This window comes from Trachinotus anak, unplaced genomic scaffold, assembly GCF_046630095.1.
Source record: "Trachinotus anak isolate AG129_WGS33_773 ecotype Australia unplaced genomic scaffold, CSIRO_AGI_Tana_v1 ptg000002l, whole genome shotgun sequence".
Classification (NCBI taxonomy): domain Eukaryota; kingdom Metazoa; phylum Chordata; class Actinopteri; order Carangiformes; family Carangidae; genus Trachinotus; species Trachinotus anak.
The window spans coordinates 26,080,005-26,105,979 of NW_027273853.1; the positions used below are offsets into that span (position 1 = coordinate 26,080,005).

Sequence of the window (25,975 nt, forward strand, 5' to 3'; positions counted from 1 at the left end):
ATTGTGTATGAACAAATGTCACACTTTCAAACCCAGAGAGAGAGAGAGAGAGAGAGAGCATGTGTGCAGAGGCCCTGCTGATATTTTGATAAGAATATACTCATCACAAGCTGGCACAAACAAACAGGTGCAATGAACAAACACAGGAACTGGTCGTTTCTGAATTACCCTGCAACGGGTTCACCTTCCCCAGCTGTCATCGGTGTTTTGATAAGTCAATGCTACTGTATCAGGTTATGGTAATTCTGTCATCTTGTTCACTGTTCACTGGGGATGATGTGTCATTAGCAGGAGTGGAATCCCCACAGTGATAGAGGCACAAGAAAAAAATCCCCAATATTTTAATAGAGTATATTTTAATCATATTCATATATATATAATATCTGTGTGTATATGTATATGTATATGTATATGTATATGTATATGTATATATATTTATATATATATATATATATATAGTTTAGTTAGTTATATTTTGTTAGTTTTGAATATTTTAATAGCTGTAAAAACTATTTTATTTATATATTTTACCAAGGACCAAAAACAAAAGAAAGAATTAATTAATGCTGTTTTCGATGTTAATTAATGTAGTAGGCTTTTATTTTCTTTGGTTCAATCTCAGGAGCCTTACTGGCACTAATGTTGAATAAAGTACCTACTCTAGTTAGGTGCTGAATTTGAGTCGGAGTTATTCACCAGATGGTTCCCCTTTTAGAACTGGGGATTTCCTTTATAAATCAACACAGACCCGACTTTTGTTTTGTTTTCAAAACAAAGAAAAATTTAAATATAGAATTTTTTTTTTCACTTAGCCTACTGTCTAAAAGTTTATTCTGGTATTTGACGGTCATATCAGAAAGCATGAGATTAGCTTTATTTGGACAGTGTCTATAGAAATGATAAAAACAGTGACAGAAAGAAAGAAAGCAGGGGTGTTTGTGTCCTCTGCCAGCAACTTTATCCCTTCACTGTTGTGTCTACGACAGAGGCAACAGTCACATCAACCTCCCTCTGCCACCTTTCATATGATCATATTTAGACTTGTGATTCACAATTGATTTCACAAACAAACCCAGTGTCATGGAACAGAATTTCTTTTAAGACAATAATTTCTTATTTTGTTTGTTTTTATTTTGCTAGTTGTTTGATCGATTTATTTGTTCCTGATTTGTATAGAAGATAAGAATTAGTTATCATTTAAATAAAATAATTAATCTAGAAATTATTTGTTAATTATTATACTATTAATAATCTTTTTAGATATTTAAAGGAGCAATGTGTGAGTATCTTTTTATAAATTGTTGAATAATTAATTAAAATCACCAACAGAATGTAAAGACATTACAGTTTTGATGATGTTACATCTATATTGTGTTGCAGAGGTAGCTACTGAAGTTTGCAGGCTAACCAGTTAGCCCTAGCATAACACCCCTTTGAACTCAAGAGGTGAAAGTGAGTTAGTGTAGCATCCAATCTGCCCCCAGTCCAACGGGAGAGGATGAAGAAGTCGCACTGACCAAAGGGAAATAAGCCAAAGTCAGTGGCAAAGAAGTTTGATGCTGAACTCACTTTTCCTCTATGTAAGCAGCTGTTAGTGTTAATGTTGGCTGTGTAGCAATAGCAAAACCTTACACATAGCACCTTTAATAATATGTCAGTAAAGTGAATATAGTCATCCTTGTATTTACATGACAGCCTGGAGCCACACTGTGTCCCACTCGTCATATCATTTCAGCCATTTACATTACTCTCCTTGAAGAACTGTTTTTTATCTTTAATAGCAGAGTATACTGAATCAATGAAACTGTCCTGTAACTGAGCTTGAGCAAAATATAATTAAGCTAATTACTGAGCTAATAATTGTGTGATGGTTTCAAGAGGGTAACTTTTTATAGCAAATCAAAAATGTGTTCTTTATTGAAGGAAATTAAAATGTCAAATATATAATTATATCAGTAAATAAAGTAGAAAGTAAGAGTCATTCTTTACACAACAAGGTTCAGGTTTGTGAAGGGAAACTTATTCAAAGCCTCTTTTTACTGTAGATGATTTACCATCACATTTCAACTCTACATGCTTTTACCAGGGCATCAAAGCATGACTCTCTGGCCAAGGCAAGTAGGTCAACAAGCGTCTAAATCCATCTAAATAAACTCTTTGAAATGCTATCCCTTCACATCGCCTTGCCTTGTTTGTTTGCAGAATGTTTATGTGTCTTTAACCTTTTTATTTGAAATAAAAGTCTTTGCAATTTGCACAAATTCTAAAATATTTCAGTTTCAGTTTGAGCTTCCTTAAACTTGCTTTATCCCGGTCTGACCAAAAAAAAAAAATGCTTAAATGTTGTTTCAAGAAAAGTGACACATCTGAAAACCACATTTAACATGATACAAGAGTTGTCGTCTCATTTTTCCTCGATATTTTGTCAACATCATACAACTCTACAGCTGCTCCTCCTAGATTTCCCCCAAAGAGCCTCTCAGTGCAAAATTTGACTTAACCATAGTCACTAGTGCCCCCACCTACCAGTTGTCCAGCGTTATCATAGGATGTACATTAGATAGAGATACTCTGACCCCCACCACTGACTCTTGACTGGAGATGACTAGAGGTGGGCCTCTTTCTTGCTACCATTTATCTTTCTTTCACCTCCCTATACCCCCCACCCCTCTACCACCCCCAGCCCCCCCCCCCCCTCTCTCTCCCTCTGTAATGTCTCAGCTGTTCCCTGCAGGCAAGGCTCTCTGACTGAGTGCCTGCACTGTTATGGGTTCATTGGGCTGGTATGCGGCAGGAATCTTTGGATCAAGGTAATTTCACACTGTTCAACTTTTTCCCAGGCTGTTAAGCTTCCCTTTACCTTTGTGCCACTCAGAGAGCGAGATAGGGAGCGACACATGTAGCCATTAAACACACACAGTGGCTCAGGGGCTGACGCCACCAGCAGAGCCGAGGGAAAGACTTGAAAGATACAGCCTATAAATTACAGTCCAACACCTCAGTTTCCCAAAAGGATCAGATTATTGCAGCCTGATCCAGAGTTGTGTGGAGGATGGTGCACATTCATGTGTGGTGCTGTAATAAAGCTACATGCCTGCCAGGGGAGCCACAGTGGTGGGCCCCCCCTCATTTGTCTCTATCACTGATCACTGAGAAGATCAGAAACTCTGTGGGTATCTGTGTTTGGGTTGGCGTGCATGTGTTTTCTTCACAGGTATCATCCTTTGTGTATTTCTGATCAGGTGTTTGTGTGCGCTGTCGCTGCACGTGCATCCTCTCTTCTGATTTCTTTATTAAGCTCTTCATCCCCAAAACAGAGCGCTTTGTGTTATTATTAGTGACAGGAGATGGGTGAGCACCTGATGCGGGAGGGAAACCCTCTGTGATCATAAACATAATCTTGTTCTCATCTCTGCACTGTATGCTTTAACATCCTACTGTATGTGCCATCTGTTACCATCTGCAGGGGAGATGCAGAAACAAGGGCAACAGTAGCACCACTGGGTGCATGTGTGAGAGTCTGTATGTGCTCAGGTGTTCTGTATGTTTGGTTTTTGGGTTTATTTTTAATGGCTTCGGGTTATTTTGGGAACTATATGGTTAACTTTTTTTATGTTTGCCTATCTCTCTGTCTGTTTGACAGACTCCAGTACATTTCTCTTTTGTTCATTATTGGGAGCAGCATATGAATCATAGATTAAACTGGATTTATATGAAAGGCTTGACTCATTGAGTTATTCTATGAAAACTGCCAGCGGCTCTGTCACTCTGCATGCTGTGTGCTGTGCAGCTATGTTTCTCTTATCGTCTGCTATCCCTTAGCATGGCTGTAATGACGGCGTATAATAAGTTGTGTGTGATGAGATTAGTTCATTTCTGTGATTGGTGCTTTTATTCCAATGCCAGCGAGCTTTATTGATAAGCTGTGAGATCTATTTGACCTGGAGTCCCTCGTGTTTTAGTCTGAGCTTGTTATGATCCCTCGTGGGCATCCTCAGGATGTTGATCCTCCTTAAGAACCAATAGACGCAATTTTCAAACAAACTTAAGAGTTTTTTTTAAGAAAAATTGTAGTTTTTGTCTGGACTCCCTGGTAGTCCTTGTATTCTGGACCAAGGACTCAGCTGGATTACCATTGTCTTTGTTCTTGGTGTATGTAGTGAAAGAAGGGAGTGCAATCGGCAGGAACTGTGGTGTGGTATCAGCAAGCAGCTGTTGCATGAGTGACAAAGTCAAGGGCTAGTGATATGAACATGGGAAAATCCTGGAGGAGCTGGAGGGGAAGAGACAGCAGCAGCAGCTGAGCCACTCTGCGCTGCTCAGTGTGGACCGAGGCAGCCTTCACTGTTGCTTTTATGTGGAGAGAAAAAAAAAGTGTGAGAAACAGAAAAGAAAGCAGTTTATTCTCTGTTAGGACAAGGAAATATTGACATTATTTAGCAGAACCCACCTTTGTATCTGGCTCATTTGGCCCAAGATTTGATTTGACTGCAGGAAAGGTTGCTGGAGTTCAAAAGACAGGGTCAAGCATGTGAAAGAGGGTCGGGATGGAAGCAGGGAGGAAGGCAGGGATGAAGGAATGGGGCGGGGGGGTAGAAGAAAGGTAAATGAATACCAGACGGTGTGTTTCTTGTGTTCACTGAAGGTTTGGCCAGAGCTACCAGACCCTATTGTTCCAGTGGCACACCTTCCACGACACACACTCTGTGGAGAAGCTCATCTGTCTCTCAACAAGCTGTCGCCAACACCTGTGATGGATTGAGACGTAGTACAAGGCTTCTTTTAGTTATTAATGATGCTTTCACTTCGCATTTTCAGCTCTCCTGAAGGGCGGATGGTGTGTGAAAAGGTGGAGATTGTCTTTGTCAAGAGTGTGAGGGAAGAAAAGTTACCACAGCGAGAGGTTTGGATCTTTTGTTGTAACAACCAAGAGCAAAGTGCGCAAATCATTCGAGTCCGTTTTCCCATAGTCACCTGCAACATGGTGGAAACCACAGTTATGTGCAACACAGTAACGGCACCAAGATACACAGTCGTGTTGTTATTTAATTAAGTTAATTTGCTGTTACTTTGTCTCAGAGCTTTCGAGGAGGAGGCAGAGATGAAGGCAGCCACATGTGATGAGAGTATTACTTATTCAAATCCTCGGATGAGGGAGGTTTAAGCAGGAGGAGGGAAGAGAAAGTATTTCCCCTCAACAAACTGTTGTCAGTGCACCTTTCAGCCGGGCGCTGACGTCCCCACCGCTGCACCTACTCATCGGTCACACAAGCATTTACGGTCATTGCATTGTGTTTGGCAGCAGTTCAGATAAATTGTGATGTGAAGCAGTCAACTGTTGAGGAATCAGTGAATTATTGAGTTTCTGGTTGATAACCAGACATGACTGACGCACAGGGTCAGCCCCTCTATATGTGGAGTGACTGGACCGCAGGACCAGTAGCTGACAGATATTGTCCTGTGTGGCTGTTATAATATGAACCTGTGTGTCTCCACTTTACTAAACAGTTATTAGTGCAGTATAGAGACACTGAGCTACCTGGTGTTTTTGGATGAAATGCAGTGTTGTTTTACAGAATTCCTCCTTACGTTAAAATGAGAAAAGTCCGTCATTGCTCATACACACACTTTGACACTTTGTCATTTACACGATGGGCTTCATATAACTACTGCTGTGTCTCGAGCTGTTTGGGAGAACCCTTCTCTGCCTCAGAAGAACCAGGTGTAACTTAACTCGACAACTTACTAAAGCAGAGCTGAGTTCTTCATTGCCCTTGCGTGCAGCTAATGCAGTGAGTGCATCATCACAAAACTTTGGACCTTCACAACCACGTCCTGCATGATGGAGTCCTTGTGCAGAGGCTTTATGCTCCCTGCAATTGCTGTTCTGTCAGTGTAATGTAGTAAATAACAATGTTTTGTTAGCTTGATTAATTAGGTTTTATCACACACATATTCACAATATGGTCTGTGGTCCTGGCTGCCACAGCAGTTGAATGCCTGTTAACACCCCTGCACCACCAGACTCTCAGCGGATGCATTTAGACCAGAGGCTCTGAAAGGTATCTCACCTGAGGTAGATGTCTGCCTTTCAACAGAGAGGGTTTTCACCTCTCCCCAGCATCATGCAGTCAACATCTCGTCCCAAAGACGTCAAAAGACAACAATTAAGACTTTGTTCTTCACGTTTTCTTTTTTGCTCCCCCTTGTTTCTTTTTCAGTTAATGAGATAAGGGCACATCTCAAAGAATTCGGGAGGACATGTTTGCATAAAGAATTTCAGAGGGAGTCTGAGGGAAGTCTGCAGGGCAAGCGCTCAGTGCCAAAGCTGCATTGTTGTAACATCAGTCATGGAGGGGAGAAATCCCACAGGTGGTTAGTGGAGATGTCAGGGACGAGCTTCACAAAGCTGCTGGAAACACTCACATTAAAAACAGAGGAATGGCTCCCAGCAGGGCAGGTTTAAACTAAAGATTCCTTCATGGTGATCCGGAGAAAGTGGCAAGTGATTGAAAATGTCACCTGATTTCTGGTCAGATACTGAGGCTCAGGTGGGAAGCTCTGCTGATGCACAAGAAGCTCACATCTTCAAAAGGTGGCCGTCAGTGGTTTTCCTACTTTTTTTGTGCGATTGTGTGTCTTTCTGTGTTTTAACCTGCAAAAAAAAAAAAAAACTCGAGTCTATCCTGTGGTGACGACGCAGCAGTGTTTGACTGATGTGTTTGGTGCAGGGAGCTATTCTGCGTGTAATTGGGTTAAGCTTCATCCAAGATGCCTGCTCATGTAGATTCTGATTAAATCATTTAAAATTTTATGTCAGGAAAAATGCAACACTCGAGTGCGACATGGATCAGTGAGATGCGGCAGGAGGCACTGAAGTATAATATGTAACCAAATGCACTTTTTTTTCTTCATACTAAATTCTACATTTTAACCAATAAACTGTTTGTGATGTTTCAAACCGTTCGGTTGGAGCAAAGTTTTTCCTGTGAAGTTTTGCATGAAGTGTGGTGTTTTTTTTATCATGGATGAGTAGCTTTTCTCTGTATTGTTGTTGTCTGGCGCACACATCTGCAGTTATTCAACCACAGCAAAAATGGGGAAATGTGAGCTTGATAAACAAATGAAACACATGTATGAGTGATGTTTTGATGTGAAATGGATCGTGATTCATCAGTTGCCATCACACAGTGCTTCTCAAGATCAAACTGGGAGCGTGTACAACATCTGAAAATTATTATCATGTTTGTGAATTTCAGATTTTTGTCACATTTGCACTTGTTATAAAGGTGCTTAATAACCATGGTGGTGTGTGTTGCTGCTGTTGGATGTTGCTCTCTTCCTCTGTATCTATGCTTTACTCACCTGGCAGGAAGGGACTGGAGAGGTGTAGTTAGCTGAAGCAGGGAGGAGGCTGCTGGATGCTTGTGTCGGGGCTGTTTCACCTGCTGCTTCACTGTTGGAATAAACTGCTTCCATGTTAAACTGCTTTTTCCTCTTCCAATGAAAACACCTCTGTTATGATTGTGCACATGAAAACATATTTTTGAAGTGAAAATTTCAATGATTCATAAATGTAATCTGTTTTTCCTCTGTTGATTTCCACCTTTGTGAACATTACTCCATGCCTGCTCTGTTTTTAATTCAATACTAATACACGTTATATTGTAATAGCATCTAAACAAACAAGATATCCAGTAGGTTTTTTATCCAGAAAATTAAGAAATGAGCACATTTGAATTTTAAGAATTAAATGTTTCGTTTTATTTATGTTATTTTCTTAAAAATAATTAAATATCTGAATTAATTTCAGTAAATCAGTCAGCTCTTCAGCCATTCAACAATAATCTTTAACAGTTGGACTGTTAATAGCTTTATCAAAAATCTTCCAAAAATTATTCTTAATATAATTTATGATAAAAAAATTATGATAATATCTACAAACTGTTTAAACACGAGTATATAAACAATTAATACATAATTCAAATTAAATAGACTCGTAGAATTTCACATAAATCCACTAAAGTTTCTTTGTTATATCAAATGTCTTTCATATTTCTGTTTCTTTGAAACACTGGGATGAGTTAGATCACCTTTATGTTTATAAAAATGTAAAAGTGATCTTTTAATTTAGTCGTGTTTAATTTTGTTTAATTTTATTGTAAAAAAAGAGGTGTATTTCCTCCCTGGCAGTTGCTGACCTGCTGATGCAGGTGTGTTGTTTTTAGATTGTGTTTGAGGTATTTTCTGTTCACATAGCTGAAGAGATCTTATCTATTTAAACTAGTTTAGCTACAGTATGGAAAGGGTTTTGTTTAAAAAAAGATCTTCTTCGTCTGCTCTTGTTCATTTTAGTTTCACTTGTAGGTTGATGAATGTGAAGCCTAACAGACAAAACTGAAAATCTGCTTCACATGACCACTGCTCTTTTCATCCAGACATTTTAAGATTTAGTATTTATAAAGGAGATACTGAAAATGTATTATTTGTGCAATAGTTTTAGTAATAACATGATGAATGTTTCCCATGTTTCTCAGTGCTTGGAGGTGTGCAAGATGTCTGACAGACTGATAGAAAATAAACTTCACAGGTTTGGTTTGAAAGGGCTGAGCTGTTGTTACTTGTTTTACTTCCAAAACCAGCACAGTCAGACCTGAGCTCCTGTCATTTCTCAACTCTCTCTACTCAACAGGAGTCTGACAAATTCCCCTCCGACACTTTTCATGTCTCATGTGGGACATTTTTTCTCGGCGTCATGATTCCCATGTCGGTGTCGGTAAGGGCAGAGAGAGGCTCTCATCCGCGGGTGTGTCCTGCCTGCGTCCTGCGGTTGTAACGGTGGTTTAAAGTGAGAAAGGTGCTGTGCTGATGACTCAACTGCTGGCTCCTCGCTGCAAAAAGTGACCACCCTCAGCTGCTCTGCTAGTCGCGTCTTTAAGTGATTTCTTTTTTTGATTAAAAACAAACCGGAAAAAATCTACCGGGAGGGGTAAATAATTCTGCTTGATTTCAGTGCTTTCATTTCGGGAATTTTCTAGAATAATCTGCCACTAAAGTGATGTATAATAAAGGCAGAGATCTCCAGTGGTCTGTAGGAAATCGCACCATTTGATAGGCAGCAAACAAGTGGACTTGTCTCGTGATCTCTGATTGATTTTTTTACAGCTTTTTATTTTAAAAAATAAGATTTCAAAACTTAAAAGTGCATCAAATCATTTGCCCCCGACGGATATTTCTTGCAGTGTGCGGAGCCGGAATTTCACCAGCACTTTTCAGACGCCAGCATTGACCGCTCCCCTCTCACTTCACCTCTGACTGTGTGGGATCATAACTCTTCACGCCTCGAACCCGCCGGGTGTGTTCCGTTTTGATTCTGATATGGTGATCGAACGCTTCCGGGGACAAACGCGCCGCTGCCGCTGCCGCTGCCGCGGCCGCTGCCGCTGCCTCTGATCTCAGTCGGAGGAGCCGCTGGCGTCACTGTTCCGCTGCTGAGCTGCAGAAAAAAAACCTCCTGATAAGTGTGTTAATGCAACAGTGAGTCCTGACAAGTTGTTTAATTAAAGTGTTTGACAAAGAGATTGAGATGTTGTTTGTTCAGTGAAGATTTCTGCGCTGTATTATCATCTTTAGTTTAAGATGGAACTTAAAAACTAGTGAATACTGTTTAGCCTAAAGATGTTGCTTTTTCACCTATGTTCTGCACTTTTTACATTGTTTTCATCTCCATATTGTCGTTTTTCAGTGCATGCTGGTGCTGGTGTTGAGTACAGCTGTGTTTTTTAAACTGTAAATAACTTCTTGGAAAACAAAGTGACCATGACTGACGTGAGCTGGTGGCTGAACGTTGATCCCTGTGGCTCTGGGATGCGTAATTGCGCAGCATCCTGCTGAGCTGGAGGCACCTGAGGCTGCTGGCTGTGTGGAGGCTGTGGAGCACCTGCTTCTCCTCTTGTTTAGCCACATTTGATTCTGTGTGGCTTCTTTAAACTGAAGTATATCAGTTTTATCAGGGATAGCACAGCTGTTTTTATCATATTCCGTATCAAAGTAGAAACATGATCCTTTAAAGCCAGGGGAAGATTTCTACACGTTTTGCTGCAGTGAAAAACTCAGTTTAGTATTTCATTTATTCCACTGCGTTGTGTAGAAATCTGTTTTTAAACAGGGAGAAATTGCAGTTTAGATTGAATAATTTCGATTTTCTTTCCTCTGAATTCGAAGTATGATTCATTTTCTTGATTGAGGAGTCTCATTTCAAGATGCTGATACTTGTTTCTAAAAGAAGAAAAAAGAGAGCGCAGTGGAAATGTGTCGCTCCAGACGCAGGTTTCTCTCTCTAAAGTTTTGAGTCGCTGCTTCTTCTTCAAGAATTCAGTAAACTTCAGCTCTGATGATGCCACTCAAGACACTGATGTGGGAGTCAGATCGGCTGTTTAAGCAGCAGCGACACCCATTAAGGCAAGAGACTGATAAATGACCAGAGCAGTGGAAGGAGAGAGAGAGAGGGAGGGAGGGAGGGAGGGAGGGAGGGAGGAAGGTATAGAAGAAGTCTGCCCAGTAACAATCGCACAGCCGCGGTCGAGCACTGGGGAACTATTGGCTATGCGAATAGAGACACAGGGAGGAGGAAACAACTTAGACTGGAAAAAAAACTTTAAAGAGACATTTCCCCCACTTTTCTCACATGCATTGCTATATAGCCAACAAGCTTCGGATGGAAATTAACAGCTCTAAAGCTGTGAGGACTTTACAGTCCCCAGTCTTCCCCTGATGCACTGATGTCTTGTTTCATTCAAGGCTCAGCCTTTGAAGTTGACTAAGAATAGGAGAGGGATTAGCATATTTACCCATGCAGATTCTCTTTGTGACTGTATGTGAAGCTAAATCATTTGGCAGTCATTTTTTAATTATCTGCTCATTGACTTACACTCTCTGCTTCGTTTCCACCTGCCTGTTTTTCCATGTAAATTATTACAGAAGTCTAATTTAAAAAAAAAGTGATTTATAGCAGGAACTGGTGAATTGGTTGACTTATTTGGGCTGAACAAAGCCGGTGACTCATCTTTTGTGTTATCTTTAAGAGAAGATTATGCAAAAAAAAAAAAAAAAAAAAAAAAATTAACGCTGCATCAAATTTCCTAGAAAGCTATCTCTTAAACCACAAGAAGATTGTGGCTGCTATAAAAAATAGCTCGTATGTATGTCCGTGTGTGTGGGTGTGTGTGTGCGGTGTGACAGTGTGGGTGGGTGGGTGGTTCTGTGCTGCGCGTGTGTCCATGCTCCAGCACAAGCTTCTGTAAGTTAACATGCAGCTTTATGGCCACATACGTACAGACTCTTATGCGTCATCCTCAGTGCGCAGGTTCACTGAGTCCATTTGAAAAAACTGACAGACACGTTGGTTTAAGCTCCAATCAATACGAATTAGACCTTTTCTGTAGTTTTTTTTTTTTTTTCTCTCTGGTTCAAATTCATGTTCAAATTACTTTCACAAGGGGGAACTTGCTGCACTTTAGGAAGTAAAGTTGGGTTCTTGGAGTCTTTTAATGCCGTGGATACGTTTGATTACAACGCAACGATGAATAAGAGAGAATATTTATATGTGACAATATCACTTAATCATCATTTTAAGGCAATAAAGCACCAACGTAAAGAAACACATCCACAAGAACACAAGAAAGCATTTCTTTTACCTGACAGCTGCCTGCTCTCCTTTAACGTTTATCACTCACATATTTTGATATATCCAGAAAATACCTTTTATAGCCTATAATTGACTTATATCAACCCAGATCACCCAGGAAATGTGTTTAAGAAACAACAACAACAACAGAAACTGGACTTCGGATGGATCTACTCTGCACCTTCCCCTGTTGTTGTGAATCGACTTTTTTGCCAAAGTGTCAACCTGTTAAATGTTGCGATGAAACAAGTTTACAGAAAGTAGTGTTGCACGCCAGAGGCAGAAGGCAGAGGGACGGGAGTGCAGCATGTTGCGTCTGCTCTCCACAGAGGTAGGCTAATGAAGAGAATTGCGTCAGTGGCGCATGCAGGGCAGGCTTGAAATGCGCCTGATCTGGCCAGGCGGATGAAAGCAGAGGCGCACTGTGGGGAGAGAGGAAAAAGTTCTCAACAAGGAGAGGCAGGACTACTCTTACGGAGCCCCTGCAGTCTCACTTTTTTATGCCTCTAATAGACTTTCCCTGCCATCCTTTTGCATTTTCGCTCTGCAACACTGCTTTTACGGCTCCGAGAGAGAAATCCTACTTTTTTACTTAAGTGAAAGCACCAGCACCATGGAGCTGCTCTGCCTCGAAATGGACACCATCATACGAGCTCGTCCCGATCCGAACCTCCTGTGCGATGACAGAGTCCTGCAGAGCTTGTTGACTATAGAGGAGAGATTTCTACCCCAGTATTCCTATTTCAAAGGCGTCCAGAAAGATATTCAGCCGTTTATGAGGAGGATGGTCGCGACTTGGATGTTGGAGGTATATCGAAACACCGAGTGCTGACAAGTCTTTATTATTTCCGTGCTCGACTTTAAAGCCTCCTGATTTGTTTCAATGCTGCTTTACTGTGCTCTGTTTGCAATTTAGGGACAGTAGATCAGACTCACAGCTCTTATTTCCGACTGCTTATCCCTCATATTAACCAAAGGTGTCGGTTTTATGTAATTTCTTATCGTTTTTAAAGTCCGCTTGTGAAGACTGCGTTTATGAAGCTGCGAGCTCTGAAATGTGTGACACCGGAGGATTTCTCCTCTGTGCCTCACACGGTGCCTGTACAAGCTGCCTGTTGATTCTTTAATGTTATTATTTTAGATAGCCTGAATATTTCCATGCACACGTATGCACTCCCCAATGCAATGCTGCTCTGCGCTGTTCTATCGCCATGTTGGTTTTTACAGGAGCGCTTGTGCTTTAAAGAGGACTTTACAGTGTCATAAACGCAATAACAGCGGTGAAAGCCCATCGGCATTGACAGAGGAGGCTCTTGGGTGTCCGTGTAATGTAGAAATAATCACAAAAAGCGTTGCAGATACTTGAGGTATCTATTTTAAATGTCGGAAGGGGCGAGGGCCTTATCTGTCCTTTTGGTCTTCCCCCCGTCGCAATGCCTCTCCCTGGAATTATGTTCGATTTTCGTCACTTCGGCAAATATTTCCGATCAACATCTATCTGTAAACAAACCTGAGGCTTTCAGCTTTATTTTCATGTAAATATTGTCAGGCTCAGAGCCACTGAAGATTTTTAATTAATTTTTGAAATAAACATATCGGGTCGGCGGTGACGCACACCACACCAACCTCTTGCTACTTGGCTTCTATTTTGACATTTTATTCATATTTATCGCGTATGGATTTGGATCCGAATTGTCGGGTATGATGTGGAAGGCCCCCCCGAACATTATGATGCGAAAAAAAACGGTCTAGATAATTTATTTGTATTTTTAATTATTTTATGAAAATATGACGAATGAAAAAAAGTGTGTTTCCGTGTGCTGCGCTGTCGGGGTGTTTTTTGGCTCGGCTGATTGTGACTTGAATTCATTTCTTAGTCAATGAACTGCAGGAATGTGACTCTATTGACAGTATGTGTCCGAGACTTATTTCATTCTTTGTAAAATAATCTATTTCGAATTAATTTATGATGTCGCAACCGATTAGGGCTGGGCGCAAATTCTTGGCCGGGCCCCAACTATGTGTGTCATTGAATTTATATGTGCTCTTTATGTCATTAGACTTTTCTTTCGTTATCTCATAAAAGTTTTATATACATTTGAAGTGCTGGGGGATAAGTCAGGTCACTGCAGGGTGGGTTGCTGATTCCAAATGCTGAACGTTGCTGCATTGTCTGCTGTCTCTTTATTCAGGTTTGTGAGGAGCAGAAGTGCGAGGAAGAAGTTTTTCCCTTGGCCATGAACTACTTAGACAGATTTTTAGCCGTGGTACCCACCAAAAAGTGTAACCTGCAGCTGCTGGGAGCAGTCTGCATGTTTCTTGCATCCAAACTGAAAGAGACTCGTCCATTAACTGCAGAGAAGCTTTGCATCTACACAGATAACTCCATCAGACCACAAGAGCTGCTGGTAAGCAACATTTGGTTCAACACATTTTGCAAAATTCACAGTGATACCTCTGAGGATTCATGCTGTCATCACCAGCTGGTTAAAGACAAACATGGTTTCATGACACATTTATGGCTTTTTTTTTTTTTTTTTTTTTTGGTGCATCATGTTTACTTTTAGAAACTAGGTTTTCATTGCAGCTGTTTGTTCATTGCAGTCATTCACCTCCAAACATAACATACTAACCACCAGAGCTGTGCTCATGTCACTGAATCTCTTGTCCAGTCTCTGCTGTGGACTGTGCCGTCATCAAATGTCCATGAAAAGCAAAAGCTGCACAGTGGATTGTTCCACAAGGGCTCACTTTACTGTACAAGACCCTCTGGGCTTTACAGTATTTATTCATCCAGGCTGTGTAGTGGTCTCCATTGCCATCTAGTGGCAGATATTTGCACAGAGCAACGAGGTCAGCTTGAACTCCAGCCAAAGTTCTGACTCTGTTCCTGTCAGCTAGAGAGGGAGAGAGACGCAGAGAAATTCAAGTTTGCCTTTTACAGTTCAGCTTTCATCCAAAAATAACCACGGATGCACACAATTCTGATATTATGTCATGCTGCACTATTACTGATGCTCACAGCTTTTTTTTTAATGCACAAATGGAGCTCACAGCACAAACGTTACATCTGCATGAACACACATGTAAACCTGACGATTCAGTGTGGATTCCCTGTGTTTTAGAGCAAAACAGAAATGTCAGTCCTCTGTGTCCTATTTATTTGATAAGGCCACTTTGGCCTGATAACACCAGCTGCTTTCACCAGCGCAAACCAATTAATTAACTCAGTTTCACATCAGATAAGTATTTCCCCACTGCTCTGTGGTGCTACATAAACATTCCTTAGTAAACAACAGCCAATCCCACCCATGTTGTGAAAGAGGCCACATATTATGATTCAGACGTGGCTGATGTTTGCAGGCCTGCCTCGCTGCCTGACTGGCGGCTCTACCCGCCGGCCTGATTGCTACAGTTTATTCAGGTTCCTGACGAGCTGCTGTTGGTTTTGTTGGCTTCTGATAATTTTCTGGAATGCATTTCTGCTTGAGGACATTGTGTCAGATTTGATTTCCCCTCTCTCTTCAGTGAAGGTTTCAATGGTCAGGGTGTTTTAGTTGTAGGTTTGACAAGTAAACAGAATGTGCATTAAAAAGAAAAGTGCGGCAGCGTCAGCCTGAGGTGGAGTCATGTAGCCCAGAGCTGCACTTTGCCAGAAAACTGAGTCCGTCCTACCTTTATGTTCAGTTTGAAGACAAAGCCCTCAGTACTTGAACTGGTTAGCTGAGGCCTCTTCTCAGTGTTTCTGTATAAGGCGGTATTTTGGCTGACATGCAGATACAGGAAACAGAGATCAGCTGCTCAGGGCATGTGATCGTTTTTTTGTCCTCATCTTTGGTAACAATTTCTTGTAAAGAGAACCGCAATGTTACAAAGAAGGTGTGGAAGGCAGTAGCAGAAGGAAGTGGGTGCCTGCCTGCCACTATGTTAGCATAGAGCCTGTGTTGCAAGGTTTGTCACAGCCCTTGCTGCAGGCTTGAATCTTGCTCACTGGCACTGATGGAAAAGCTTTTGAGCGCAGGAGGCAGCCATGTTGCATAAGAGCAGCCACAATCAACAAACCTCTGCTGGGCATTATGATTTGCATATGATCAAATAATTGAATGTTTCAGATACTGGATACGCTGTTTCAAACAACGTCATACCTTTGAGGAAGATGTCTTTTACTTTTAATTTTAAAGGGCTTTTATTTTCATATTTACTCTCATATGAGTAATTGTGGGTATAAAGTACAAAATCCCTGTTTTGAAATACTTCTCCTCTCCTGCATCCACATCCCTGACATCAAGGAGATCAGAAAACATTCCAAGCCTTAAAGGTCACTTTGATTAGAAAATTGCAGGCTGGTAGCAGGGTCAGCGGCAGCCATGTTGAATTGTCTCATGACTGAGTCCATGTGGTCTCACTCTCTCTCCCTCTCTCTCTCTCTGAAGAGGAAAATGAAGAGCATCCATAGTCCTAGTCACAAGGCTGCAGCCCGGAACCAAACCACGAAATTTTTTCCCAAATTAGTCACCAAGTCTTCCGTTAATCACCTCCTCTAGGAAGTGAAAGTAACAATACACTCTAAGAGAAGAGAACACCACACCTAGTGATCCACCCACATTACACAGACACTCATCTGGGCTCGCATGTATCATCACATTTTCCCAAAACAGTTCAGAGAGCAGTTCAATCTGGCAAATCTGATACAGAGTAATGTTTGATTTAAAGTTTTTAAACCCCAAATGCCGCCCAAGGATTGTGTTTCCTCTGAGCCACAAATATGTTGTAGGTGATTTAAAATAAAGTCTTTACCTATATTGGGCACTTTAAATGTTTTAAATACCAAAGGGCATTGACAGAATTGGCAGCAATAAAGAAAATAATCACATTTTCAACATAACATGCAAGGAAGGGTTTTGATAGTTGAAATGAAAGATAGATTGAGATAAAAGATGAAATACTGTTTAACTTTTTAAGATAACGCAGAGTTATTGCTATCCTGCTCTACAAGAACAGCCTTCCTATCCATTTTCACTCTGCGCGCACACACACACACACACACACACAGCAGAACCTCTGGTGGGCCTCTTTAGGAAAGTCCCCAGATGCCAGACAGACAGACGGGGAGGGAGACAGTGTTGTGAGGTCACCTGGGTTGGTGGCGCTGCTGGTGTTTCTCTGTCCCAGGCCTGGCCAGGCAGAGACTAATGTAATAACAATAATGCTTAACCTCCATACACTTGCCACTGTACGGGGGCCAGGGGCCCACAGAGTCAAAATTCACACACTTTAGGCTGCAGTGCAACTGGCTGAACAACTGCAGTAAAGTATCAGTTTTGTAGGTGAGTGTAAACTGCTACAATACGTAAATATGTGGTCGTATGTTGTGTCCCTGAAACATCCTCAGTCTTTCTCATTTTCAGTCATCTCTCTCTGTTCTCTGCCCCACCCCCCGTCTGTCCAGGAATGGGAACTGGTGGTGTTGGGGAAGTTGAAGTGGAACTTGGCAGCAGTGACGCCGAACGACTTCATTGAGCACATTGTGAGGAGGCTGCCGCTGCCCGAGGATAAGCTGGCACTTATACGCAAACATGTCCAGACCTTCATCGCCCTCTGTGCCACAGGTAGGACACGAAGGGAGCTGATGTCACGCACATTTGATGTCCTGTATTATTAACAGATGTTTGTCCTAATAAATTGAGATGTTTATATTGGGAGAGTGAATCCAAAAGATGAACATACAACATCGTGTTGATATCATATCTTTCCCTTCTTTTTTCTCTCATTGGTGTTGCAAGTGACACTGCTCATGGATACGCTGCCAAGTCAAACCAAGCGATAATGGCTTGCATCAACAAACTTGCTCATGTTGCAAAATATCTATATCTGCACAGGCGTCTCTCAGCGATGTATCCCAGCTCTCGCTCAATAACATGCACCGACAGCTCTGTGCAGAGGTGTGCTGTGGGCCAGTCACGGCCCGCAGTTACACATGGGAGATGCATAACATCCAGTGGGAAAATATTCTTCCGAAGAAAAGCACGTGTCAGAGCGTTAGACTCTCAGGTCTGATGTCCATCATCTGTCTTCTCCCAGGCTGGTATGTGGCCGTGTTTTAGAGGCATATCAGTGGCTTCCAGAGCATCCAGTAACACTTCAAAGCAGGTTTTGCCTGGTTGAGGGGCATTCCCATGTCGCACAGGGTCGAGAAGAGCAATGGACAGGGGTTGGAGGCAGGCGGGCCATTGTCTTGCTACTCTTGAGGTGAATTGTTCCCTCAAGATCAAACATCCAGCGAGTTGTGGGAGGGACAGGGAGCCCTTAACATGATCTGAAGAGACGGCTAGGTCAAGGCAGAGGAGATGCAGGAGCAAACAGGGGAGTCAGGGAAAACCACAGGCACGTATTGTTTTTGCACTGCCAATTCTAAGGCATGTCGTGTTTTCATATCTGTTTCTTTTTCCCCCCCCAAAAAAAAAAAAAAAAAAAAAAATTCCCACGCCACCCCGCCCTACAGCTGGAGGACATAATAGCTTTCCCATGATGAGATTCTCCAAAGGGATAAGGCAGGCTTCTCCTGTTTGTGTCACCTCCAACACCTCGTTCAGAGCTGCGAACAGGGGGGGGTGGAGAGGAAACAGGCACCTCAACCAGCCCTTGACACCCTTAAGTCTGTATCTTACCATGAATGAGGAAAATTACACACGTCACCTACAATAAGGCTGTTTGACTTTCCTTTCTCTATCACTTTCTGAGTGACCCCCGTCACCACCACCACCACCACCACCACCACCACCAGCAGCAGCAGCTTCCTTTTCTGCAGACCTCAGCAGAAATGCTAACAGCAACCCCTCATGGGAAACAGCTCCTGGTGCTCCCATCATTCAGAGCAGTGTGTGCAGTTAGATGAACAGATACATGGGAGGTGACAGGTATTAACAACACGAAGTGATTGACTCCAGGGTGAGAGAGGCTTGCAGCAAAAGTTCATGTTTGCAGAATATTGAAGAAACGCCTCTTTTCTCTGTTTCTTTGTCTCACTTTCAATCTCTCCTACTATCTCTTGCTCTCTTCCTCTCTCTGTCTCACCCTGCATCTCTCGCCCCTCATTTTGTGCCAGCAGATTAATGTGTGGAATGACAGCGTGTCAGTGATCGAATCTATTCCCAAAGCAACATTGTGAAAGACTCAGCCTGCACTTTGTCCTTAATTGCTTCAATGAGGCAGTGGAAATAAATTTACGAGCCTCCTGGAGTCGTCCTACTGACATTGTGTTTTAGAAGAGAGACTTTCTGGAGATAGCTCTGGATTAGCAACAGGCCATTTATCTGTGTATGCTCTCCTCAGACTTGTATCCAGGCAAACAGAGAGTGAGGGCAGGACAGAGAAAGAGGGAGCGTGAGTGAGTCAACAATTTGGTGCATCTGAAGATCTCTGGGAATTCAAAACCTCATTTGTGGAACGTTCCCAGCCGTAAATCTTTGGGTTATCTGGTGAGAATCCTCCTTGAGACATCCTCGGAGCGAAGCTGAGAAGGTAAAGACACAGCAGAAGGAGGAGATCTCTCAGGAGGATTTACATTTGCAAGACAGTTGACAACGGGTCACCTGTGGCCTTCCTATTTCATACAGTCCATTCAACGCAGCAGCCACCACTACTCCCACCACTGCTGCCCCTATACTGAAAAAGAAAACACGCATAAAACCATGGCTCTCTGTTTTCAAGGGAACAAGAGAGAGAAGAGGAGAAGTGGAGAATAAGGCCTCTCATTCCTAATGGCTCCTCTCTTTTGATGAAACAGTTCCGTTCGAGCCACTCGGTGGGATTTTGTCAGGTGGCGCAGGCTGGCTCTGTATTAATTAATAACATTGGCTGGTCCATTCACGACTATGCAAATGGCTCAGGGGCTCAGCTAGAGGCTGAGAGAAAGGAGACAAAAGGCTTGGCCCTTACATTTCATATGCAGAGCCATGCGAGGGTCAGCGCTGCAGGGCCACTTGATAGGAAACACCAGCGCTTCCCTCAGGCAGGCCGCCGGATAATAGCCCAGAAACAAGCTCATTAAGGGAGATTATGAACCTCCATTCCTACACACAGACACCAAGCACTCCGAGCTTCCTCTTCTATTATTATTCAATTGAGGTAAAGTGGGAGAATGGATGGGGTGCATGGGGCAGACAGATGCACCCCAACCTGTCTGCTGCAGTTATTGAGCTCCGTCTTCTTGCCATATTGCCAGGGATTATGGTCTATTTTTTTTTTTTTAAACCAACTCCAATAGCCCTCTCTGTAATGGTATGCATGGAATGGTGACAATAGTCATAGAAGTTGATCAAAAGAAAATTCTGGACCGGGGCCAACAGTGCTGTCTAAGAGAGAGTCAATTGTCCTGGGAGACACAATGCTACACCATTTTGCTACAAGTTGGGATGTAAATAACAAGTGATTTGAGTAACTGAGCATTTGTTCTTTTAACTGTGAATAGTTTTTGCTCCACTTTTTCTGGCATGTGGAAGTGTCTTTGGATTGTGTGAAGTAACTTGATGGAGGTTCTTGTGTTCTTGTAACAGATTTGCCATGGAACAAGTTTTTGTGCAGCATATTGCAGTATGAGCTGTACCATCAGACATTATTTATTTTGCAGTGTGTTTTAAGCCTGCACTTCTAAACTTTCACACAGTTGCGCCTGGATTCAGTATACAGTAACTTTCACTGTCAAGTTTGTTCTACAGCTTCTAGTTGGATCACAGGCTTGTTCCAAAATGATGAAGAAATACACAGAGTTTCTGTAAAACCCAGAGCTGTCATCAGAGACCGTCAAATTTCAGATTTTTTCTGTATCCCACACAGCTTTCCGAGTTGTGTTCCCCAAATTCAGTAGAGAAACATGCCCATTTTTATGCAGCAGTGACCACTCAAATATTCTGAAATGACTCAGAAGTCTTCTTTCATTTTGGCTGTTATGTCTCACTGCTCCGGAGGCAGGAATGCTCCTTGTAACTTCCTCTCCAAGCGTCTGCTTCTGGAGAATCCCCTCCAGGCTCAGCTCGGCGTTCTAGAGATGAATGATTCATCTCAGATGTGGTCAATGAAAAGGTCTTTACTGCTGTTTGTTTACATAAAACCCCCTTCATGTTTGATGAGTCAGAACCCCAACAAATTAGCCATTTCGTCCAACAAATTATCATCCCTCCACACACTCCACTGATGTGAGGAATCACGTCCGGTCTGGCTGCATCGTCAACAGATGAAGCAGGAAGACGCTGACAGTCTTCGCCCAAAAATGTGACACACAGAGTGAATCATCGAGTGGCATGTCCTGAGTTTCGCCCCCCCCTTCCCTTCCCCCTTTCACCTCGCTGGTGTAATCAGCACCACACTATAAATACTGTGGCCGGCTGAGTCACAGCAGAAACACAAAGAAGGAGGTTTTTCTTTGGATGCAGCAATTATCCTAGAAAGGTCTGGAAATCAAAACCCTTTTAAACTCACGTGTTTACCTTGGAGGTCACATTAACCACAAGGACTAATATTTGCTATTTGAAGTTGTTAGTGTCAGCTGGTTTGACATGAACACTGTTGTCATGACACCAGGGTGTCTCTCACTCGTATTCCTTCTGTATGAATGCAACTTTTTTTCCAGCGACACGGCTTTAATTACCTCTGCCAAGCTCGTAATTGTCCACACCACATCATCCGCCAAGACAGACAGACAGAGGAGGAGGAGGAGGAGTTTTTGAATTTTGAAACCAGGCACAAATACAGTTACCAGTTTCTGCTCTTCCAACATGGAGAAAAGTGATCTCTCCTGCGTCCCTCCCTTGACCTGATCCGAATCTGTACGCTCCTCATCTCTGACGACAGCAGCGCCTCAAGGCTGCAGCTGTGACAGTGGAGATGATGGTGCAAGATCCGAGGAGAGTTGTCACAGGATGCTGCAATTAAGGCGGAATGCTGTTTTCTGGCAAATTAGTTTAAGTCATGTTTTTGAGCAGGGTGCATGACTCAGACTCTCCCAAGTTTTGTTGCCTGTTTGTCTCCGGAGTGACAGTCTGGAATGAGAGCTAACGGGATATGACAGATAGCAGTATCAAATTATTGTTTCTTAATCAGTGATTTCTCTCCCTGCAACATGTGGAGGAACTCCTCCACTGCGGTTGGGGGGTAGTTGTTGTTGGTGCGTCTCAAGGAGCTGCACTAGGTGGACCGTCTGAGCAGCTCCCCACAAACTTGTTTTGACTACCAGGCTGTGTTGCATTAATGGTGAAACATACTGTCATGCCAATACCAAAATGATGTTTGTTTTTGGCCTTAAGCAGTCAACAAGCCCTGGGTCCTCGTAATGCTGCTCCTTTAATAAACAAGGTCAATAAGAGCTACATGTATAGAATACAAGCCCCTGATTTATAGCTCTGGAAAGAGAGGAGAGGGTGAAAAGGAGAGCTTTTTTTCTTCTTCTTTTGGCTGTTGTTCAACTTTCCAACTTTAATTAATTTACAAGTTTAATGTGCATACTGTGTATTGCAGCCACCCAGGAGGAGTGGGCCATGTAGGGCAGCAGACTGTGTGACCAGAGGCCTGAGGATGAAGTTTCAGGGGGTAGGAACATGGAGGAATGGAGACGAGGGGGCACAGGGAGGAGAAAGGGCCATTGAAGGGGGTGAGAGGCGTGCAGGCCAGGCCAGCCAGCCGCTGCTCACAGGGAGCTTTCCATCGCAGGCGTCCCCACTCAGCTACATACACTGTTTATCCTCAACATGAATATCAATGAGGGCCTCCTAAAATACAGCCATTCTTCCCCCCACATGCAGCAGCCACCAGGCCGGAGTGTCAGCCCGCATCGGCTGCACGCGCGCGTCCTTGTTCTGCTACAGACCTGTCTTGTCTTGAGTGCGAAAAATCAGCTTGCTGCCCACTGCCCGCCACTCAGCTCTCCCACAAACCTACATCTGTGCTGTGTGTGTGTGTGTGTGTGTGTGTGTCAGTCTGTGCCTGCATCTGAAAGCATGCAGGAATCGGTGCATTGTTTCTTGCCTGTGTCCTGGAGGTGTTTGCCTCCTTGCCTGTCAGTCTGCACTCACTGCACACGTACAGTAAATCCGCGTATGTCTTTGTCCTTTTACCCCTCTATAGAAAGTTGTGCTCTTACAGCAGTGATGTAATGCTGAGGGGCTTTGTGTGCTCTTTCCTCTTGGCTCGAGGTAGTTTAATAAATCGCCCCTTGGCGGAGGCCCAGCGGCTAACACAGGGGTGTATAATAAGTTCATTTATTTGTCAACACTGAGCCCACAAGATGAGAAAGCGCCTGGCTGTGCATGTTAAAAAGGCAGTGAGGGGCTGCCTTTACAGCTATCAAAGGGCCTACCTCTTTGATTCCAGATAAAAAAAAAAAAAAAGAAGGAAGAAAAATCTCCTTCAGAGCCATCGCACGCAGTTTGCTTTGCAAGTGAATATGGCAATATGTTAATGTGCAGGCTGTTTCTATGCCCCCACTGCCCACTCCTCTAGCCCATAGGTGGCCCAGGAACAGAGGCATACTTGTGGGGGCGGGTGGGGGGATGGGAGGCAGGAGGTGAGGGTCGCTGGAGGGCGACTCTTTTCTTCTTCCAAAACCTCACAAGAGTCTGGACACAGACTTGAGAGTGATGTGCAGCAGAGTTGTCTACACCCTCTCCTCACCCACCACGCCCACCGTCATGCCCTCCTTTCTCCTTGTTGCCTTGTCGCCGTACCGTCCATCCCTCCTTCTTCATCTTCCTCCCCCCCATTGACCCCCTTGCCCCCCACCCCTCCTCCTCCTGTCCAGCCACAGTCTTTGTCCAGCCTGTCTCACTGAATTGGTATCAGCAGAGAGCGGATGGATGCTGTGTCTCTCAATTGGGTGAAATGAGGTGATGACTCTGGACAATGGAGTCACACTCTTCTGCCTTCCCTCTCGCAGGTCTGCCACTCTATTAATATGCTAAAAGATAGGAGGGCCGCCAGTGCAAACCACTGCCTGTTGTAGCAACAAAGACGGGGGCTTGTGTGCCATTCACTGCCCCCATCTAAGCAGGCCATGTGTTGTCCTAAAAGAAAGGTAGAAGTTGAGCAAGATATAAAGAGAGAATAGAGAAAGGAGTGTGTGTGTGTGTGTGTGTGCGTGTGTGTGTGTGTGTGTTTTGTAAAGAGAAAAACTCTCTCTCCCTATCTGTCTGTCTCTCTTGCTCTCACTCTCCCCCTGTATGCCAGTTGCCTTGCCTTTTCGGGCTTCTGGCCCGTTCACAAGCTGTCTCATTTGCATTATGAATGACAGTGAGGGGAGCTAACAAGGTTATTGGTCTTTGAGACGCACGCCTGTGACCACACGTGGAAAAAGGACCTACAGCAGTGAGCATTGGCAGAGGCACTGAGCCTCTTTATTCCTCCCTTTCCAAGCGCTATGGGGCTTTTTTCAGCAAGCACACGATTTACTCAGGAGATGGAAGAAAAGGGGCCGGGCTGGGGAAAGGGGGACTGGGGTGGGGAGCTGGTGAGGGTGGTTGCTTTTCAGCTCCTTTACAAGCCAAGTGAACCCTCATTATCCAGGCCCCTGGTCATTAGCGAGCGCAGCGTTCAGACCTGGTACAATAGAGGGATTATTTATTAGCTGACTGCTAGATTACCAGATCATATTGTCTCTGGTAGGGATGTATCTGAACCTTTTTGTGGAGTGTATGAATCGAAAGGGTAATTTAGAAACTGCACCAGGTGAATGACAACAATAAATACTTTTTTTTTTTTTTTTTGTATCACTTGCAAACTAATATCACTGAAAACACTTTTCACTCAACCAGGATTTCTCCCTCTCACAGATTTCAGATTCGCCATGTACCCTCCCTCCATGATTGCCACAGGAAGTGTGGGGGCAGCGATCTGCGGCCTACAGCTGGATTCAGCTGACCAGTCACAGTGGGGCGACAGTCTGACAGACCTGCTGGCCAAAATTACAAACACAGAAGTGGTGAGTTTATTGTGCACCCCTCAGTCACATCTAGAGCACTCGGTGCAGCTTGGTGGGGTTGGACGTATAGTGAAACACAGGATCCAAGTGCTGTCTTGTTTGTCAAGGTTTAGCTAAAAGCTTGATACGTGTGTCTGGAAAATCTCGGGGGGGATGTTTTTGAGTAATAGCTGAACAAGGAAGAGTAGATGTTTTCATCTCTGCAGGCGTCAGTAACGTGTTCAGTGGTATTTATCTGCGTGCAATTATTACAGTAATTCAGTGATTCAAAGCTGAATCAGCTGCTGCTGCTGCCTGTTTGAAGCTTTTTATCTCTTTCATCAGTTTATATCTGCAGTGAAAAGCAGTGAAAAGTTAACTCTTCTTATTACCACACACACTGTTTTGCAATCTATTACTGTTAACAAGCAAATTCTGTTTTTTCCACAAGACTTGCTACTTCTCCGAGGGAAAGTATCCCTGTTATTTATGTCAAAAGTCAAGAAACCCCTCATGTTTGTTGAGGTTGTGTGTTTGCAACAGACAGTAGCTTGGATGTTGAAATGTCACACTCAGATTTGGCTTCTTCGCTGGGATTCGGCTTCCCACAAACCCGTGTTTGAGGGTTTTTACTGCCAATATTTGTCATGAGAAAGAAAGATTAAAAGAATTCGTTAACATGCTACAACTGCATTCTTTTCTGCCTAGTCTCCTCCGTCGTACACTTGACAGGACTTGTGGCAGGTTTCTCGGCTCCTCCATCAGTCCAGTCCGGTTTCCCCGTCATATAAAGAATCGTCTGAATGGAGCCAGGTTGAGAGCATGTACAGTATGCTCTGTCACTGACAGGAATGCTGGCCAGGCCGTTGTGTGGCTGTCTGGGTACAGTGAATGTTGCGGTGCTGGGTGAGTTGAGTCCAAACACAGGCAGGGCCTCTACTGACTCTGAGATGCCTGGCTTTCATCACGCAGATGGGAGAGGGCTTCAGCTTGCTATAGTTCACTGTAAGGGTGAATAGGTGGGCAGAACTGCAAAGGGTAAGGAGAGTTAGGCTATGAGGTGAAGTTATTAAGTTATTCTTTATTAGCCTCTGTGGGGAAATTAGTCTTCTGCGTTTCAACCCTTCCTAACTGTTCAGATGCAGTGGGAAGACACAGAGCAGGGACCAGCTCCGGACTGAGGCCCCAGCCTTAGCAGGAGAACTCCTAATACCAGACATGATGAAAAAGGCTTTTGGTTAGTAAAAGCCAATTTAATATCAACATGAACATTTGAGTTCATGTGTGCACGCTGCACAGGGAGCAGATCAAAGACCGTGACACTGATCCCAAACCTCAGCCCT

The 25,975-nt window shown here is 43.4% G+C and overlaps 1 protein-coding gene across 2 annotated transcripts in view; it reads left to right on the forward strand.

Annotated features, from left to right (window-relative positions):
• The window catches only part of ccnd2a (cyclin D2, a), a 94,462-nt gene that overhangs the window by 59,402 nt on the left and 9,085 nt on the right, over window positions 1-25,975 (forward strand). Inside the window, exons 1-4 of one of the 2 annotated variants that reach the window (XM_071458240.1) lie at window positions 11,954-12,494; window positions 13,879-14,094; window positions 17,136-17,295; window positions 24,505-24,653. In XM_071458240.1, the coding sequence (XP_071314341.1) occupies window positions 12,300-12,494; window positions 13,879-14,094; window positions 17,136-17,295; window positions 24,505-24,653 (720 nt within the window). In that variant the 5' untranslated portion in view covers window positions 11,954-12,299. Of the gene's footprint in view, window positions 1-11,953; window positions 12,495-13,878; window positions 14,095-17,135; window positions 17,296-24,504; window positions 24,654-25,975 lie in introns of those variants that run through there. The other variant, XM_071458248.1, reaches the window with a different exon arrangement.